The 20,225-nt window shown below is 33.7% G+C and overlaps 1 protein-coding gene across 1 annotated transcript in view; it reads right to left on the bottom strand.

The window, feature by feature from the left end:
- The window catches only part of Nudcd1 (NudC domain containing 1), a 45,518-nt gene that overhangs the window by 16,168 nt on the left and 9,125 nt on the right, over positions 1-20,225 (bottom strand). Inside the window, exons 3-6 of the mRNA XM_042673105.1 lie at positions 9,721-9,906; positions 6,863-7,043; positions 6,256-6,438; positions 4,372-4,576 (exon numbers count right to left, since the gene is read on the bottom strand). Of these exons, the coding sequence (XP_042529039.1) occupies positions 4,372-4,576; positions 6,256-6,438; positions 6,863-7,043; positions 9,721-9,906 (755 nt within the window). The remainder of the gene's footprint in view (positions 1-4,371; positions 4,577-6,255; positions 6,439-6,862; positions 7,044-9,720; positions 9,907-20,225) is intronic.

The following is a 20,225-nucleotide window of genomic DNA, read 5'->3' as shown; positions in this document are numbered from 1 at the left end:
TGCAAGCAAACAACTGCCAGAGTATAATAATAGCTATTATCATCATTATCAAATAGAATATGTTAACCGTTCTTTTTCAAGGTGGTTATTGTCACCACCTCATGAATTAATTGCATCATTTTTAACATTTTTCTGACTACTTATTTTAGAAAACCATACAAAATGGTATTGCTTATGTAATGTAAGTTCCTATCACATAAGTAATGAAAATTATCATCACTATTATGAAATACCCTATTTCACTATTTTCCAAGGAACAGGCTAATCTTGACGATGAAGATAATGAAAAGAAAAATAAAGACTGCAGCTCATACTTACTTATTGCTTTACCCCATGACAGGTACTGTTTTAAATGCTTTATATATTTTAACTCATGTATTGCTTACCATAACCAAATAAATAAGTACTACTGACATATTCAATTTATAAGCAAGGGGAAAAAAGCACAAAGAGATTAAGTAACTTGACAAGTTTAGAAGCTATGTAAAGCAGTCTGATTCCAATCCATGTTTTTCACTACTGCACTATTCTGTGTCTCTAAAAAAAAAAAAAATGTAAATAACCATTAAAGAATTTCTACTCAGAGACTTGAATGTATATACACATTCCCAGTTGCTACCTTAAGAAATCTGATGCAGAATGATTTATAAGGATCTAACTTTAGTTTTCTACAGGTGTTTAACTAATTATGCCAGCAGCATTTGTTAAAGAGGCTGTCTTTCTTCCATTCTAGTTTTTTGGTCCTTTATCAAAGATTAGGTCTGCGGGTTCATTTCTAGGTCTTGAGTTCTATTTCTTTGGTCCTTGGGCCTGTTCTTGTTCTAGTACCAAATTGTTTTTATTACTATAGCTTTGTAATAGTTTGAAGTTTTGTACTGATATTCTTCCAGCACTATTCTTCTTGCTAAAGATTGTTTATGTTATTCAAGGTGTTTTATTATTCCATATACATTTTTTGATTGCTTTCTCTATTTGAGTAAAGAACGAAGTTGAGATATTGATGAGTGTCGCACTGAATTTGTAGAGAGCCTTTGGCAGTATTTGGTGGGGGAGGTAGGGGAGGAGGGAAGATAGGAGAAAAATGAGGGAGGGGTTAACAAGTTTGACAAAAAATGTACTCCCTATCTTACGTATGTAACTGTAGCCCATCTGTACATCATCTTGACAATAAAATTAAGTTAAAAAAATTAAAAGTATATACAATTTTAGTTTTGATGAATTTCTGAACCATCATTATTTTGCCAACCTAGGCACTGTAGCTTTTTTGACATGCATATCTCTATTTTAAAACTAGACCACTAGTGTCCAAGAAAGATCGAACAATAATATATATTATAAACTACATACTACTAAACAAAATCCTTCTAAAGAATATTAAATATTTGAAATCAAAAGTAATCATATTTTCAAGTACAAAAAAACAATTTTAAGCCACTTACCACTTACATATCACTGTAATTATTTTTATAACACAGAACAGTAATCAAATACCTTGAAATTACTAAAAGAATATTGGGCTGAAATTACTATATGATGTCTAGTTATTCCCATAGACCTCTGGCTGGTCTACAAGAGATCGTTAGCTGCTTGGTAACTTACATTTAAACATGTTCTACTTGTTTTCATAAATATGATTAAACAGAGTATGTGATGATAATGTATAGGGGTTCTGAACTTAGGACCTTGAAATGATAATAAAGGAGATGCTCGTCACACTTCCAACTCTAAAATATTTTTTCAGGAAACTTTCAGAAAATTATTTTTCATATCAGAAAATGTAACCACATCATCAAATGCTCTAACACCTTTTAAAACTTTAAATTTTCTTTGAACAGGGTATTTGTTTTTTAGAATTCCATGAGTTAAGACTTAGACTCACATTAGTTTTATACTATAAATCCAGAACTATTTTATATAAAAGTAGCTAATAACCTTATGCAACATTAACATAAATCAACCAAATAAAACTGAAAAAATTAAGTGCCTAATACTGTTTTAACCACCTATAGTTTAATAATAATAATGAAAGTCAACATTGAGGAGTAAAGTGTTTTGAACAACAGTCTTGCAAAGAAACATGGCAGTAAACTCAGATTATTAAAGTTTCACAAGTGCTTAAAACTTTAAAGTTTCATAGACATTTGACCTTTATTTATAAACAAACTTCTATTTCTTTTACTGGACAACTTTAAACAGAATTCATAAATTAGCTAATAAACACATATGCTCAAATAATTCCGAGGAAGTAGTTACGTTCCTTTTTATTCTCTTCTAAACAATCCCCCTACTCCTTACACAGTAAACTGTTGTATTTTGTATCACCACTGACTACTTTTGCCAGTCTATAATTCTGTATATGTGAAATTACAAAATATGTAATTTGGGGCTCTGATTTCTATGTATGCCACATGCTTTTGATTAATTTATATGGCTGTTTAGCTGTAGTTAGTTCTTTCTTTACAGAGTAGCATTTCATCACATAAACATACCACTTTATCTATTCACATTTTCCATGATCATTAGAATTGTGTGTAGTTAGTGGTTTTTCAAGTAAAGCCACTATGAATATAGTTTTATCTGTAAATTTTTATTGTGAAAAATACTGTACAATGAATAGTTTTTATAAAATTTTTGGCCTTATTTAGTTTTTCAATGTATATCTTCATTTTGTCATTGGGAAATAGTGAGAAGAATAGACAGAATTGATAGGCTACCAAGTATGTATATGTTTAATTTGGCAAAAAAACTGTCAAACAATTTGCCAAAGTAACTATATTATTTTATTTCACAGTAGCTATGCTTATGTTGTTTGTGGTTCCAGATTCCCCAAGATTCAATACTGCCTCCCTTGTTAATTTTAGATACCTCATCCTGGCTTTAATTTTCCTAAAGATTAATGATTACTTTTCATATGCTTACTAGATATTCATTTGGTTTCTATTGTCATTTGTCTATTCAAATCATTTGATCAGTTCTAAAGCTGAGTTATCTTTTATTATGAATTTGTAGAAATCTTTACACACTGAGAATGAAAATACTGTCAGAGTACTGAGAATATTTTCTTCAGTCTATGTTTATTTTTATGGTTTTTCTTAAGGTATCTAATTTAAGAGAGCAGACATTTTCAGTCATGAGGTGCAGAAAACTTTTAGATGAAGTCCAATTTATCATATATTTCTTGTTGTTTTTTTTTGGCCTATTGTACCCTAAACATGCCAACAATAAAATAAATATAAATGACCAATTTACATTGAAACAAAATTATTTGCCAAAATTATGAAATAAATATTATTCCACAAGTAGAAATGTATCATTCCTATTTATTTCTGCATATGAAAAATGATATGTAGTTATTTACTGTGGCAAAAGATTTGAAATAATTAACTTATTGGTTCGATTAGAGGGACAATATTTTTAAATGATGCTTCAATCAACAGACTAAAACTATTAACAATATTAAAAAAATCTATTGTTAATTCAAAGATTTACTCTTGAAAATGAATAAAAACAAGATATAGGGCTGGGATGTAGCTTAGTGGCAAAGTGCTTGCATAGTAAGTGCATCATCCTGGGTTTGATCCCCAGTACCAAAAAAGAAAAGAAAAAAAAAAGAGAAGAAAGATGTAATGATGGGTACAGTATTTTTCAAAATCTTTTCTCTTAAAAAGGAAGAAAAAAGCATGGTGCTAGAATATACATGAAATACTCTGAAATGAAACAAAACAGCTGTGGATGAATGTTGAGGTTGACTTGGAGGGAGGTTTCTAGCTCTATTCTTCTATATGCTTTATGTTTATAAAAATGAGAATCTATTATTTAGTAAATAATTTATACTTGGTAGAAAAAGTTAAGAATTCAAATTAAAATAGCCATTTTCATACTCTGTTATTCCTATATCACTTATCTTTAGAGAGAGTAATGAAAAGTAATACTGTGTCCTACAAGTGATAACTACGCTAGTATCATTAATCTTAACTACAGTTAAGTTGTTCCATGTAGTTATTACATTTTTAATCAATCTTAAGAAAATTAATGAGCTAGGCACTGGTGGCTCAAGCCTATAATCCTAGCTACTCAGGAGGCTGAAATATGAGGATCGCAGGTCAAAACCAGCCTAGGCAGAAAAGTCTATAAGACTCTTATCCACCAGAAAAAATTAACTACCAGCAAACCAGAAGTGGTGCTGAGCTCAGAGATAGTGCCCAGGCACAGAGTTCAAGCCCATGACCAACCAAAAAGATAAAAGAAAAAACTAAAATTAATGAGGAAGAGACAAAAGTACTGTATTCATCTTTGATGCCCAACTGGTACGGAAAAAATAACAAGACAAAAAGATTAACTAAAATTTCAAATATAAAACTATTAAAATACCTATTATTCTCTTTAATTATCCATGTACTGCTTTCATGATCAACAGATGAAAATAGTTTTCCTTCTAAAATTTGGAGACCCTTCAGCATGATGCTGATGTTATCAGGTAAAAATTGTACTTGAACGTCTTCCTTAGTACTGTCTTCGGGAAGCCGCACTGTTACTGTCACATCGTCTTCACTCTGTTGCCAGTAATACAGAGGTTCTAGAGGTGAGGAGGGAGATGAATTATATAATCAAAATGAAACAACAATATATAAAATTAGAGCCCAGAAGATATGAAAGAACATCTATCTAAAATAATCTCAGCATGCTTTGTAGAGATAATCTCACAGAAAAAAATAAGCATAAGCAAATATATAGATTTCCTTGGGGAATTTTCACTGGAAAAGTTGAAGCAATTAAATTTAACATTTTCAGCTTCCAAGCTTACCTATTCCTCTAGGAAATGACCAGTCAGAAAATACTATTGACAGCAATCTTTTCTTTGGTCCTTATATTCTCTCTTTCCCAACACATACACACATACACATGTGCATGCGTACACACACACACACACACACACACACACACACACACTAATTCTTTGCTGAACAAGAATATGATGTATTTCCCTGAAAAGAAAGCAAAGTGATTTATACATAGTAATAACCCAGTGGATAACTTCTGCCAGAAAACGCATCAAGGACTGGAAAGTCACACAAGCTTTCAGTATAAAGAGTCATGGAAGCTAGGTGCCAATGGCTTACAACTGTAATTCCAACTATTCAGGAGACTGAGATCTGAGGGTCACAGTTCAAAGCCAGTCCAGGCAGGAAAGTCTGTGAGACACTTACTTCCGATTAACTATCCTTTCTCTCAAAAAATAAAAACTGGAAATGGAGCTGATGCTCAACTAGTGGAGTGTTACTATTGAGCTAAAAAGCTCAGGGACAGTGTCCAGGTACTGAGTTCAAGCCCCAGGACAGGAACCAAAAACAAAAAGTACAAAACAGTGAAGCAAATTTGTTTCAATATCAATATTAATAAAAAGGTTAGTTTACAGAGTATGTATAATTATAAATACTAAAAATCTTATAAAATATATCAGTTTGGCTATAAACATCAGTGATTTTTGAGACAAGATTCTTTTGAAGAACTTTAATAGAATTCATACTCTTCATATACAAATACAATTTTTTTTTCTGAAAGACTTTGTTAAGCCTTTCATTCTAAAACATGATCTTTACTCATTCATTTAACATTAAAAAACTGAGTGGTTCTGTCTGAAGAAACTTATTTTCAGCTTAACATGAAGGTTAAGAACATATGCATCAGTCTACCTTATTGTCTACAAGTATTCAGTATGATATACTGGCTTCAAAGTGCCAATATAACTGGTATTATTCAGTTACATGCTAAGTGTAGAATAAAGAATCAAGTTAGCTAATACACAGATCATTTTTTAAAAGCAATCTTTGGAGCAGGGTGCCAGTGGCTCATGCCTGTAATCCTAGCTACTCAGGAGGCTGAGATCTGAGGATCACAGTTCAAAGCCCAGCCCAGACAGGAATGTCCATGAGACTCTTATCTCCAATAAACCACTCAGAAAAATGGAAGTAGTGCTGTGGCTCAAGTGGTAAAGCGCTAGCCTTGAACTGAAGAACTGAGGGACAGCATCCCAGCCGAGTTCAAGCCCCATGACCAACAAACAAACAAACTATAAAATTATTAAATTTTCACAATATTTTGGTGAACTATTTTTTTACAAAAAAAAAAAAGGAAGAAGGGAATACAAAAAAAATATTAGTCATCTGTCCTGACCTGGTAAAACCCCACCCCTAATTAGGAAGAAAAAACTAAAATGAATATCACTTTAATCTATGAAGAATAAAGTAAAACCACCTTTGATTTTCTCTGGCATGTCTTCTTCCATAGTTTCTTCAAGATCATGACCAGCCTGAACAAATTTGAAAGACTTGTAGGAGACAATCATCAGACCATTTCCATTGGGCTCAATAGCAGCATAATGTGGCACTGACTTCCCGCGGAGAATGTCACGCTTAGTAATTTCATATTTTTCATTATCTGTAAGAAAATATTTTACATTAAATGAAAAGTCTAAAAAGATTTGAATATTAGTTGTAATCATACCTAAGTATTCTAAGTATATTACTAAAAGACACATTTATACTCTTTTCCTAAGAATAAAAACATTACAACCTAATTTTCTACAAATAAGTCTGTAATTTTTTTTTTAATATTTTACTTTTTGTGCCAGTTGAACTCAGGGCCTTATGCTCTTACTCAACTTATTTACTCACAGATTACACTGTACCATTTGAGTCATACCTCCAGTATGCTATTTTTGCTGGTTAAATGGAGATGAGTATCTCAGAACACTTAGGCTTAATTCAAATTTCCAAAACCTACTAATGATGACATACATTAGAGAGAGAGAGAAGTGAGAGAGAGAAAGAGACAGAGAGAGAGATTCAGAATTTTATTTTACCTTTATTTTTCTTACTGATAGTGACCCACTCCAAAGAAACATAGAAACCACTTCCTTTGAAATCCGATTCCTCTTTCTCTATTCGAAGAAGTAGGGTAGCTATTGAATGTTCTTCAGGTTTCAGCAATGAGATGCTGTGAACTATAATAAAGGGATCCCCCAGCTCTTCATTAAACATAATCTATAATAAAATCACACACACACACACCAAAATGGCCATATATGAACAGCGATAACAGAGGAAATATATAAAAGACATAAATATTATTTATTAGAAGGAATTCAGTCTTTTTTAAGCCTGTAAAAGCAGACTACAAGTTCAAATAATGCTCTCTACAGAAAGAACTTAAAAGACAACTGTACAACCAAGCAAACTAGTTCATTCTCTTGGCTTAAAAACAAAACAGGGATTCTAAAAGAGAAAAAACAAGCTAAAAGCAATCTTGATAAAAGAAATATCAAGAGGAAAAACTATACGTAAAAGGAGAGGGCATGGGCAGGGCAATGCTCACTGTCTCTTCACCATCTCATACAGGATTTATTACTGTGTGCAGCTGGCATTCCTATGCATGTATGCCTTCTTCTTATGCTTTTTATTTGTTTTCCTTTATATTTTCCAGAACTTTATAAAAGTAACATGTAAGGTATCGGGGGAAAAAAAATCACTAAAATTTCTTAATTTCAAAAGCCAAGGAGCTCACACCTTTAAAGGTAACTAAAATACAAACTCTGTGTGTGTGTTTGTGTGTGTGTGTGTGTGTGTGTGTTACTGGTAGTGGCTAAAATATGATGGTGAAGTTGCCCACCAAAAGCCAAGTTAAAGACACACAGAATCCTATGGAATTTTCCTTATAATACAATCATGATTCTTTAATAAGATTTTCAAAGAAGTAAAAAACAATTTTTTTTGTTTTTACTGAGTTGATCTCATGATGTGTCTTCTATTTGATAAGCAGGCTCTCTACTACATGTGATAGGCCCTAAGTTTTTTTCTCTTTAGTTATTTTTTCGATAGGTTCTATTTATGCCTTGGGGACCAAAATTACTGGTTAATTGGGTATAAAATAGTGATCTAATCCAAAGAAACTTAGAAATTACTTCCTTTTAATGATTCCCATGTAGCTAAAATGATAGGCACATACCTCCAAACTACTGGAGGAGATGGGGGAGCAGGGTCTCTAGATTTTGCATGAGCTAGCCTCAAAGTACAATTTGAAGTCAATTTCAGACTTCCAAACAGCTAGTCTGTTTTTAAAATCTGTATCTTAAATCTCCTATTATCGGTTCCTAATTGAAAGACTTATAAAGAAAAGTAAGCTACAATGTCATCAAAAACACTTCTAGCCAGGCACCGGTGGCTCACGCCTATAATCTCTTAGCTACTCAGGAGGCTGAGATCTGAGGATCCCGGTTCAAAGCCAGCCTAGGCAGGAAAGTCCGTGAGACTCTTATCTCCAATAAACCACTAGAAAACCGGAAGTGGTGCTGTGGTTCAAGAGGTGCTCACCTTGAGCTGAAGAGCTGAGGAATAGCCTCCAAGCCCAGAGTTTAAGCTCCACGACAAAAACAAACAAACAAAAAAAAAAGTTCTACCAAAATTATTCAAATAGTAGGCTCACTTGAAAGATTTTCATAAGTAAAACAAACAAAACAAAAAACCCAGGAAAACTCTTAAATACTGAAAACTGAAATGACAGATGAAGACAAGTTTTGAATTGGTTGACTGAGTTTTCCTTTTGTTTGGGGAACAGTAGAAAATAAAAGCAAGAAGAGAAAATGATAAGTTCTGTCATGTACAAGTAGCTAGCTTATTGTTTCCTTTTTCTTTCCCCAATGAAATCTATCCTATCTCCTTAATTTCTCTTCCTGGGCTTTACATACTAACACCATCCTAGAACCTCTTTTCTCCATATTATGCCCTTTAACCAATTCCACCTTTAGATTTTCTTTTGTTTCATCAATTCTCTCAGTTTCTTTTCCTTCCTTTTTTAAATTTATTACTTAATATTTATTTCTTTTATTAAGTAGCTATAAAAAAGGGAGTTTCAATTAAAGAAGCCAGGTTATGACCAGGTATAGTTTTCCTCAAAGAATTAAAGGCTGGTAGTTTACAGACATTGGTCAATCTGATTTTAAAAAAATCTTCTTACATGTAAATATATTAAGTATGTCTACCTTTATTCAACACTTCAGGTTAAATGCTGGGATTTCTATAGTGCTATTACAATATACTTAGTATAATTCAAGTGAGTTGAAATAAAACATTTAATTCTACTGAATATCATTTAAAAACCATGACTCTCGAGACATTGACTCTATACAGAAATTAATTCTTTATTTATAACTACTGACATTCTAACCGCTTAGATTTAAATCTGCTTCAATTTTTTAATGAAGTAAAAATGGCAATTTAAGAGATTAAAAAAGACATATTTATCTTATAATGTATTTTTCGGTATGAAATAGCCCAATAAACTTGCTAAGTAACTCATGTAAATACATGAGTACCCTAACATGCAGGCAGAGGAGAAAATACCCCGATGTAAGTTTAAGTCAGCCGTCCTTCAAGGGCACAAAGGTGGCAATGCTTATTATACCGTTTTACACATAAACACAACCCCAAAACCTTTGCTAAAATGGAACACAATTCTCAATGATTGCTGTGACCTCAGAACTGGCTAATGTATCAATTTACAAAAGGTATAGGTTTTATGATTTAAAGAGATACAAATTTATAATAGATAAGCCAAGAAGTCATTTGCAAATTATCCTTAAAACATGTGATTTTAAAATAAATAACCTTACTGTGCACATATCTTCTGGACTTTACATAAATCTTTAAAAGAATAAATCCTTACCTCCCATTTCTCAGAAGCACTATTTCCACGTTCACCTGTTGCAATGACATACAGTCTTCCAGTACCATCTGACAACGTAACCCACGAGGAAGATGAGAAGTGGATAGATGAACAAAGGCGATTGTCATATGCTGTCAAATCTGTAGGAAGTCGAAACACCTCCCGTGGTTTTCCTAAAGCAGTGTCCTAAAAAGAAGTCTAACATTATATATTTATTTCCTTTCACTGATCCATACTCAGAAAATAAATATTTGCAGTTTAGTAGTTTCTCTCTTCCTCAAGAACTGAACCTAATTCCACTCCCTTTACCGTATTTGTCAGAAATGACAAATACAGTAAGCTGAGAGGGATAGTATTCAGACTCAAGGACTAGATCACCAAATACTTTACATACTCTGATTTGTTATCTTTTGTTAGCTAGCACTAAGGAAGGTAAGCTGCCAAGCTGTGAAGTTAATTAAGTACTGAGTTACTTGCAAATGCCTATGTGAGGAGAAAATGAGGCCTCCTATCATGAACCAACCTCTGAGTATGGATCATTTCTGAAACATGTTCTTCTGCCCTAACCAAACCTTCAAATGACTGCAGTCCTGACATCACAACATCATGAGAAACCTTGAGCCAAAACTCCTACAGAAACTGAGATGACTCTAAATCCTGAATGCATCATCCAGTAAAAGGTAATTAATACAGTACAATAATCTAGTTTTTGTTTAATTTTAGAGTTAATGATCACTATTTTAAAATCACTAAGTTAGAAATATCACATCATGCTCTAAATGCAGACAAACATTCATTGCTGAATGAAAGTACTACAAACAATCTATTAACAATTTAGGCTTGGTGAACAAATGTTTAATTGTGTCTGTGACCTCATAATTTCAAGTTTTAAGATAGGTTGCATCATTAAAATACAAGACATAAAACAGGCTTACTATAGAGGTAATAAACTTCCTCAAAAACACCAAACTGTATCCAATTCAACACAACTTTTTCCTTAAAAGTTTTGTTTTTGCTTTTAGCTTTTGTTTTTCATTGAAAATGAGATGCAGGTCATCTTTAAGGTGAGAATGACCAGAAGGAATTTTTGATTTGTGCGTTTTACTCCTTGCTCCTAGCACCCATCAGATCTATGTGCTTATTAATAAATTCATGGAAACCATACACACTGTCTTTAGTCATTTTTTTTTGGTAACTACTTTTTATTTAAGTAGTGGAGGTTTGAACTCAGAGTCTCACACTAGGCAGGTGTTCTACTACTTGAGCCACCCCACCCCCACCCCACCCCTCTGGATTTCATTGGTTATTTTTAGGATAAGGTCTTACTGTTGTCTCCCCTCACCCTCCATGAGCCTCCATTCACCTACTTAAGGCTTCTGATACTTGCTGGGCCCATGGGCATATGCTACTGAGTTCAGCTTCCCTCTAAGGAGAAGGGATAGTTAAGACTTTCCTGTCCACACTGTCTCAGAAATACGATCTTCCCATCTTCAGCATTCCAAGAAGTTTGGATGATAAGTGTGAGCCACAAGTACTCTGATTTTTTTATTTTGGTTATTAGTATGTACTGTATTCCATTTTTTGCAATATTGGGGTTTGAATTCAGGGCCTTGTGCTTGTTGGCACTCTTAACATTTAAGCTGCATCCTTGGCTTTTTTTGGGCTCTGGTTATTTTTTGTTGGTGGTGGTGGTCGTGAGGCTTGAACTCAGTCTGGGAGCTGTCCTGGGGCGCTCTTTAGTTCAAGGTGAGCGCTCTACTGCTTAAGCCACAGTGCCACTTCTAGTTTCTTGGTAGTTTATTGGATAAGAATCTCATGGACTTTCCTACCCAGACTGGCTTTGAACTCAGCCTCCTGAGTAGCTAGGATTACAGGTATGAGCCACCAGTGCCCGGCTGGCTCTGGTTATTTTTGAGATAGGGTCTCATTTTTTTTGCTCAGGTTGGTCTGGACTGTGATCCTCCTACTTAGGTTTCCCAAAGCAAGGATCTTTGGTGAGTCTCATCTTACCAGCTTTTGCCACTGAGATGAGGTCTCAAAAAGTCAACATCCTGAGTAGTTAAGATTACATCATTAGTCTGTACCTGTACCTGGCTGACCACTGCTTTTCCAAAGTACTCAATTTAGTTTTTCATTGAAAGAGACTTTTCTTAAAATTTTTTTTCCTTTTCTTTTTTTACTGATTTGCATAATAACATATAAAATAAGTTTAAAACACAGAGTTGGCATAGGTTTTAAATCTAAGTATTTGCAATTTAAACATTAAAAGTAAAATTATATTAGCATAGATCTAAGTAGCTGATTAGTAGTGAACTCACAGGAGTCTCCAGGATTATGTTTATAGAGGAAATAGAGACTCTGAGTTAATTCAGTCAGTTAAGTGCAGGTCAACTAAGACCAATTCTGCTGTCAGGTAATTTCTATGTAAGCATTCACAACATAATACGGTATTCCCACTAAAAAAAATGTAATAAGTAAATGGTACTGGAACTCTAAAAATCTTTTTGAAAAAAATTTAACTTTCCTCTCCCCATCATATATAAACATATTGCATGTTCCAAAGACAATCCAAATGTGTTAAAGAAAAACTGAAATAACTATAATAATTTAGTATAATAAACATATGCTTTCCTATGCATAAGTAAAAGATATGTAGGGAGAAAATGTCACAAACACAAGACCAACACCTCTAACATATAAACTCCTTAAAAATCCAACAAAAAATGATTATTTAAAAATTTTAATAAACATGGAATTATGGATATCTAACAAAGAAAAATAGAATAAACTCATTATATTAAATGTACATGTATATATTTAATATATATGTAAATGTATATTTAACATAGTAATATATACATATATATGAATTAAAGTAAGATTTCCCCATTAGCAGGGGTGGAGGTATAGGGGTATATCTTAGACTAGTAATATCTGTTCTTGACTGAAGTGCCCTGCTGGTAGAAATAAGTATAGGTTTTCTGGAGATGATAAATCATTTTTACTTTATGTACTCTGATATTAATTCCATTTATAGAAAGTTATCTTGTAAGAATACTTGCACATATATAATTTTAAATGTAATAATATTGATTATTTAACAACCCATCCCTGATTATTAATGGAGAAATAAAAAAAGGACCCCCAAGCACTAGACCAAGCACTGGACCTATCTTGGGAACATCAGCAAGGTCTTTGTTTTTGCTAGCCCAACACATATAAATAACACTGTTCTATTAGACATAAACAGTTTTACAAAAATATAAGCAGATAAGGCAATTATGTGATTATGATGCACCAAAATAAAACAGCATCACTTCATAATGATATCTGAACACAAATAAAACAAACACTATAAATAAGGCCCCAAATCAGACCAACATGACCAACTACAGCTTTTTTAATTACAGCCTGAGCTTTACACTAGTCCCACTTAGATAAATCTTAAGATACTAATCAGAGAATTTTCTATTCTTATAAAAGTGTTCAATCCAGAGGAAAGGTCAAATTCCTGCCACAAATCACTCAACAAAACCCAATCCTTTACTATCAAGTTTTTAAATCTTATTGAGAGACTCTATCTCCCCATGGTGTATGTTCTCCCTTGCTGAAAAAAGTAATAAAAATCTAACTTGTTCAAACACAAATCTACGCCTGGCATCTTTTTCAGAAGAGCACTAGAAGGAAATTGTAAAATACAATTCTGTGGAATACCAATTATAAAATAAATGGTGAAAGGTTAGTATTACATGCAAAGAATGAATAATGCATGCAAAGAATAATAATATGAATCCATAAGTGCGGAAATAAAGGTAATGATGTTAGCACACATTAAGGAATAGATACATGCTGTGTCTATAGTGTGTGCTATTAGGAATGAAAATCATTAGGAGAAAATAAGACTGGAGTATGCCTGGTGACTGGGGAGATCAAGCACATTCCCCCTCTTTTGTACTGAGCAATTTCCGTGATATGGATACATTTATACATAGCTATATTTACATATATATTTACTTATACATACATATAGTTATATATACATATATAGATAGATAGATGTTTTCTTACTAAGGTAAAACAAAATGGTATTCTTTTTTCATAAAAGTTGGTTAAAAGTAAAGATTTCTATGATTCACTACATGCTTCTAACTGTATCTAATCTAATAAGCCATTGTTGGCAAAAACTCAGGGCTGAACTTGTTAAATCACTATTCTCTACTTCACATAAAACTATGTTTTTAATAATCTCTTAAACACATGGTTAATATGACTAAAGTAGGTAGAAGTGTAATTATCAGAAAAGGTGCTATAATATCTAATAGAATTGATTCTCAAGTATGTGCATGTGAAATCAAAATTAACAAAACATAAAGGAAAATATGTAGTTCTCTTACTAGAGATAAATGATAAAGTGAGAGCAACCTAAATATTCTTGATGTTTGGAATTCTCAGGGTATACTTGAATTTTGACTAGACTATATGCAGTAAAAAGTTTCTGAAAATTTTACTTAAGAACATTCCATTATTTCCAGTAACCGTAATGACAGTTCTACTTTGTATCCTCATCATAGGATCTCATCAAATTGGCATCTATATGTCCAGTTTTTACCCTACTTCCCTTTTCATCACAAAATGTAACCAAGTTCAAGGACATTGAAAATATTTCACAAGTAATTTACAGAAGGACTCCATGACTTTAATGTATAAAAACATTAAGTAAGTGCTTTGCCACATTGCCATCTCATTTAACCATCATTGAGTACTATGAAGCTGAAATTATCCCAACCTCAAGATAGATTCAAAAAATAAAATAAAATAATCCTTCTTAAACTCCATTGCTGAAGATGCCAGGGCCAAATTTCAAAGCTTTGTCAATCCTACTTCAATATTTGACATTCTTTCTCTACTTGCCATTTTCTAGAGAAGAAACTATTTGCTTCATTTTTCTAAACAAATAGTACTTCAGACTCAGTGCACCTGAATACCACCGTGACAAAACAAAATAATAAAAATAAAATAAAAACCCACTCTGAGTGCAATGAACATATTCAGGTTTTCTTCATGTCATTACACAGAATGCTTAAATTAATAATCCTAAGTTATTAAGATATAATGCAACAAGTATAATTTCCATATAGTACATATAAGTGACAATAGTTAAGCATTGATAACTAAACCGTATATGTTTGGGCCCCTCTTAGCTATAGTTACAATCACAGAAAATCTGAACCAACAAAGTATTTTTCTCATATATATACTTATAAAAGGAGAGTACTGAAGCTTTAAAAGAATATGGGCAAACAAAAGTAGGTAGGAATGTCATTTGCTAATATTTTAAAGAAATTGGCACTAAAAAAAAATCCCTTTTAAGAGGATAACTTCCTGAACAAAATTAACTAATAATCATTAAATTCATTTGGAAGACAATTTTCTTTTTTCCCTGTCTTTTCCTAAAGCTTACATACAGGTATTGCTAACCAATTAGTTTGATGACTTTTACTTAAAATGTATCAGATGCACACAAATCCTAGAATTTGGCCCTTTTATAATTTTTATTGCCCAGAGAAGTAATTAGTTTCCGGCTACTTGTTTAAAATAAGCAGAGAGTTGGGCAGATAGCAGTCACTAGGGAGCTAGAGTATCAAGTAGTTGTAATCAGTTTACTCCCAACACATGGCCCTACAAATGCATGCTTACAAATGAAATCCAGTAACTGATCTCTGGATCTTGTTAAAGAGATACCACAAGATGGTATTCTTTAGTCTCAGAAACAAGAGAGTTTAGGTAAGCAGAAAAATGTTGAAGCAGAAATAATATCCTAAATATTAAGAAACTGAATTATTACCTTAAAATGAACCACAGTACCCTATAAAATGATATATACTTCACTGTAAACCTTTCTTTGCTTAAACATCTTCTACTTTCGAAGCATACTTATTCCCAATTGACATTTCTCAGAAGTTAAGGATTGTATATCCCTAAGTTAAAACTTGCAAATGTAATGGTTCTATGAACCATGTGTTGTACTGCTGCCATCTGCTGGCTCCTGTGAAGATCAGAGAACTAGCAATGTCTGGACAGATTTTGTTAATCAAAATTTCCATTTTTGATTTTATAGTCTTTTTTATTTTACATGTGCATTGTGGCTTTGACTCAAAAAAATTACTAGTCAATAGGATGGATATTACAACAGTCTGTTTTCTGCTATGCCATTAAAAAACATCACCCTCAGATCTCAGCCTCCTGAGTAGCTAGGATTACAGGGATGAGCCACCAGCACCTGGCTTCTCAGAAGTAATCTCCAACTGTCAAATATGTGCCAGTGAACTTCTTCCATTAAAAAATTTCATGTGGAAAAGACAAATATATAGAGCTTCATAGATGGGAGGAGTAGGAGGTAGGCCCTCCCTGCCAGGGCAGCTCCATGGAATCTTCCATAGTACAGAATTCTGTAGACAACACTGATCAGGTTGTCTTTTATTTTCACATGAAGACACAAAGGTCTCCAAACAAGCAGTGACTTGCCTGATGTTATAGAACTAGTAATGTCCATGCTAAGTGTAGGTCTAAAACAATATTTACTGCTAGGACAAGAGTCTGCTAGGACTACTATCATGAAATACCATTGATTGGCCAGCATAAAGTAAGTTTGTCATAGTAATGAAGCTAAAAGTACCACACAGGTCTAGTCAGTCAGTTGCTTGGGAAGGGTCTTTTCTTGGCTTGCAGATGCTACCTCCTTGCTGTGTCCCCTCATGTCTTTTACTTGGTCTGCACACATAGGTATCTCTCAATCTAATCAACAATCAAGACTGACTATTGCATAAGATACCAGAAACAATGTGATGAATTTTCCACATGTCCTTGATTTGGATTTCTTTATATAAAATAAGAATGATCATGAGGTGTTTCCAGAAGCAATTAGTTACCGAACATCAACAAAAGGGAAAGATACCCTGAATGTGGGCAGCACCATTCAATCTTCCTGAACAAGTATATCTATTGCTGCTGCCACTTTCAATACACATTAGACAGATTCAACCTTTCACTTCTCACTCACACCAGTAACACTCTAAGCAGTTTTGAAGCCTTCAGCTTGACTAGGACATCTTTAGTCCTTTCTCTGAGGCTCCTAACTCTTGAACTGAGCAGCAAATGGCTTCTCCAACATACAGATAACCATGGCTAGATTAACTAGCCTCCAATCAAGTAAGCCCATCTAATAATTTTAAAATTATAATTTATAATATGTGTATATGTTCTATTAGTTCTGTTCCTTTAGAGTTTTCTAAAGGTATTGTGAACTAAGGAAGTGGTTGTTGATTTCACCTGACAATATGGTTGAGAAGTTTTGGGAAAACATTTGGAAACATGAGCTAGAGAATGCCCAGAGCATAGATGATTCTGGTGTGAGCTCAGTAAAACAAAGACAGATAGGAATGTTGAGGTTTCATTAGGAAAAAAGATTCTGGGACATTCATGTTACATTGTGGGATAACACGTCTACATTTTGTTCATGCCCTAAGACTGACTGACACCAAGCTTCAAAGTGATGGAATTATAATGAAGAAAATTTCAAGGCAGCTTAGCATTGCTAGCTGCTTAGCATTGCTAGCTGCTTCTAGTCTAGTTTACAATGAGAACTAGAAACAAAAATCAGAGCAAAATAACATGAAAAACTTACATATGGTCAGAAAAACCTGTGTAAGGGTGGAGCTAAGGAAGGCATGGTTTTAATATCACTAAAAAGAAATGAATGCAGTCATATTATTCAATGCATATATGTGAATATAGAATCAGAAAGATATAGAGAGTGAGAGAGGTTGGGATAGATGTGAAAATGCTGGAAGATGAACTATAGTTATAAACTGATTTCAATATAAATTGACAAAATAACTTTTAGGGCATCTTAGGAATTACCTAATGCAGAGTAAAAATTCCAAAGATCTGAAATCATTTAAAATCATTTTGGGACAGAGTTCAGCAGAGGCAAGAATCTTGCACACAGCCACCCCAAAATTTGTTTCTCAGGATTCAATTTATCCTGCTCAATAACAACACGTACTTGCAGGCCACTGCAGCCAACCCCCAAATTGTTTTGGTTATTGCTAGAGCTGGCAGCAGACTTTGGTGCTGTCCACATAAAGCTGGCTTTACAGCATGATTTTGCAATCAATGTTTTATTGGAACACATCACTCTTTCATTTACAATCATCTATTGCTGTTTTTCCACTAAAACAGCAAAAGTAAATTGCCATGGCAAGAGACTAACTGGCCCCACAAAGCCTAAAATATCTGCCCCTGTACAGAAAAAATTTACCAACCTTTGGCATACAGGAAGTTCATAGCACATGTAATTACAATAGTAAATGGCATGAATATTCCAGAGGCAACAGAGGGAGGAGTTCAAGACATGCTTCCTTAATGATGATTAATTGGCTCTTTAAGTAAAGCTGCCTGCCACAGAATTGAGAATATGATCTGTGGAGGAAAAAAAAAAGCCTAGTAATAATAGGACATAGAGATGTTTAAAGAACTAGAAGAGTTTAGAATTGCTAAAGTGTAGTATATAAGAGGTGGAAGACAAGACAAGGTTGGAAAGAAAGCATGTCAACTATATATGGCAAGATAAAAAGCTTATTATACAAGAATACTTGTTTAGAGGTTGGAGGTGTGGCTCAGTTAGTAGTGCGACAGCCAATGAGTGGAAGCAACAGGTGTCTAGTTCAAGACCCAATTTCAGACCTAAAAGAAAGCAAAGCAAAGAATGTTTATACTTATGTTTAGCTACTATGAATTGCTCAGAGCCCTCATATTCTAAGCCTCTTTGGAAACATCTTTGCAGATGTAGCCAAAGTATGTGAGTTTACTTAGATTTTTCTTAGTCAAATCAAGTTGACAATGGGTTGATCATCATACTTACAAAAGCAAATAAAGAAAAACCCTCAGCACCTCAGGAAGGATAAACAAGAAACTAATAAGGAAGTTGCAGGGAAAATGTGACAAGAGAGATGAAAGATAAGCTCAGGGAGACTTTACTATTTTTATAACTATATTTTTCAAAGTCACATGGATGCCTTGCCTCTGCTAAAATTATATATTAAACGGTGTGGATATTAGCCAGGTACTAGCAGCTCATGCCTGTAATCCTAGCTTCTTAGGAGGCTGAGATCTAAGGATTGTGGCTCAAAGCCAACCTGGGCAGGAAAGTCCATGAGGCTCTTATTGCCAATTAAGCACCAAAAAGGCCAGAAGTGGAATTGTGGTTCAAATGGTAGACTATTAGCCATGAGCAAAAACCTTCAGGAACAGCACACAGGCCTTGAATTCAAGTTCCAGGATTGGCACACATGTGCACGCACGCTCGTGCACACACACACACAAAGTGTGCATTTGTCATGAAAAATATTAATTTAAGCAAAAAGTAGTGAGACAAGCAAATAAGATATTTTAAAGTTGCAATGAACAAAAGGGCTGGCAGAAACAGAAAGCAGTTAGGAAGCTATCAATGAATGGTTGTTTAAAGAAAATGCATTAATGATTTAATGTGGAGTTTACAATATGTGAAAAAGTTCAAAAATAACTCAATATATTAGAGGTAAAGTAAAAGGAACTACATTATTATAAGAATTTTATACAATAAATAGACCACATTTTTTAGACTGAGAATGCAATAAGAATTAACACTATAATCTGTACACTGACCATTTGAATTAGCAATACTAACAGACAGACACAAAGCCAAAAGAAAAAAAAAAGTCAAATAAAATTTTTCTAAAACTTTTTCTAAAAGATCACTTAAGGGGCTGGGAGTGTGGCTTAGTGGTAGAGTGCTTGCCTAGCATGCTTGAAGCTCTAGGTTCAATTCCTCAGTACTACATAAACAGAAAAAGACAGAAGTAGTGGTGTAGCTCAGGTGGTAGAGTGCTAGCCTTGAGCAAAGGAAGCTCAGGGACAGTGCCCAGACCCTGAGTTCAAGCCCCAGGACTGGCAAAAATAAAAAATCAGTTAAGCAACTCCACAAAAGGTTGTAACAAAGAAACTGAAGCAAACGAAGTCACAAAGAACTGACATGATAAACTAAAATAGAAATACCAAGACTGTAACATGAATATCAGTAATTAAGGTAAATATAACTATACTAAGCCCTTCCAATTAAAAGACAAACATTGCCACTATCGAGCCAAAATACTTTAAAAATAGGAATACTGCCAAGTGTTGGTGGCTCATGCCTGTAAGCCTAACTACTCAGGAAGCTGAGATTTGGAGTGTGTAGTTCAAAGCCAGCCCAGGCAAGAAAGTCCAAGAGACTTTTATCTCTAATTAACCACCAGAAAACCAGAAGTGGCACAGTGGTTCAAAGTGATAGAGCACTAACCTTGAGCAAAAGAACTCATGGGACAGTGCCCAGGCCTGGAGTTAAGCTGGACGAACAATAAAATAAAATAAAATAAAATAAATAAAAATAACAATACTGATAAGCTAAAAGAAAAAGGAAATAAAAT

Source organism: Dipodomys spectabilis, unplaced genomic scaffold (assembly GCF_019054845.1).
Source record: "Dipodomys spectabilis isolate Male_0828 unplaced genomic scaffold, ASM1905484v1 ptg000783l, whole genome shotgun sequence".
In the NCBI taxonomy this organism is placed as follows: Eukaryota; Metazoa; Chordata; class Mammalia; order Rodentia; family Heteromyidae; genus Dipodomys; species Dipodomys spectabilis.
This window is presented reverse-complemented; position numbering and strand designations above follow the sequence as displayed.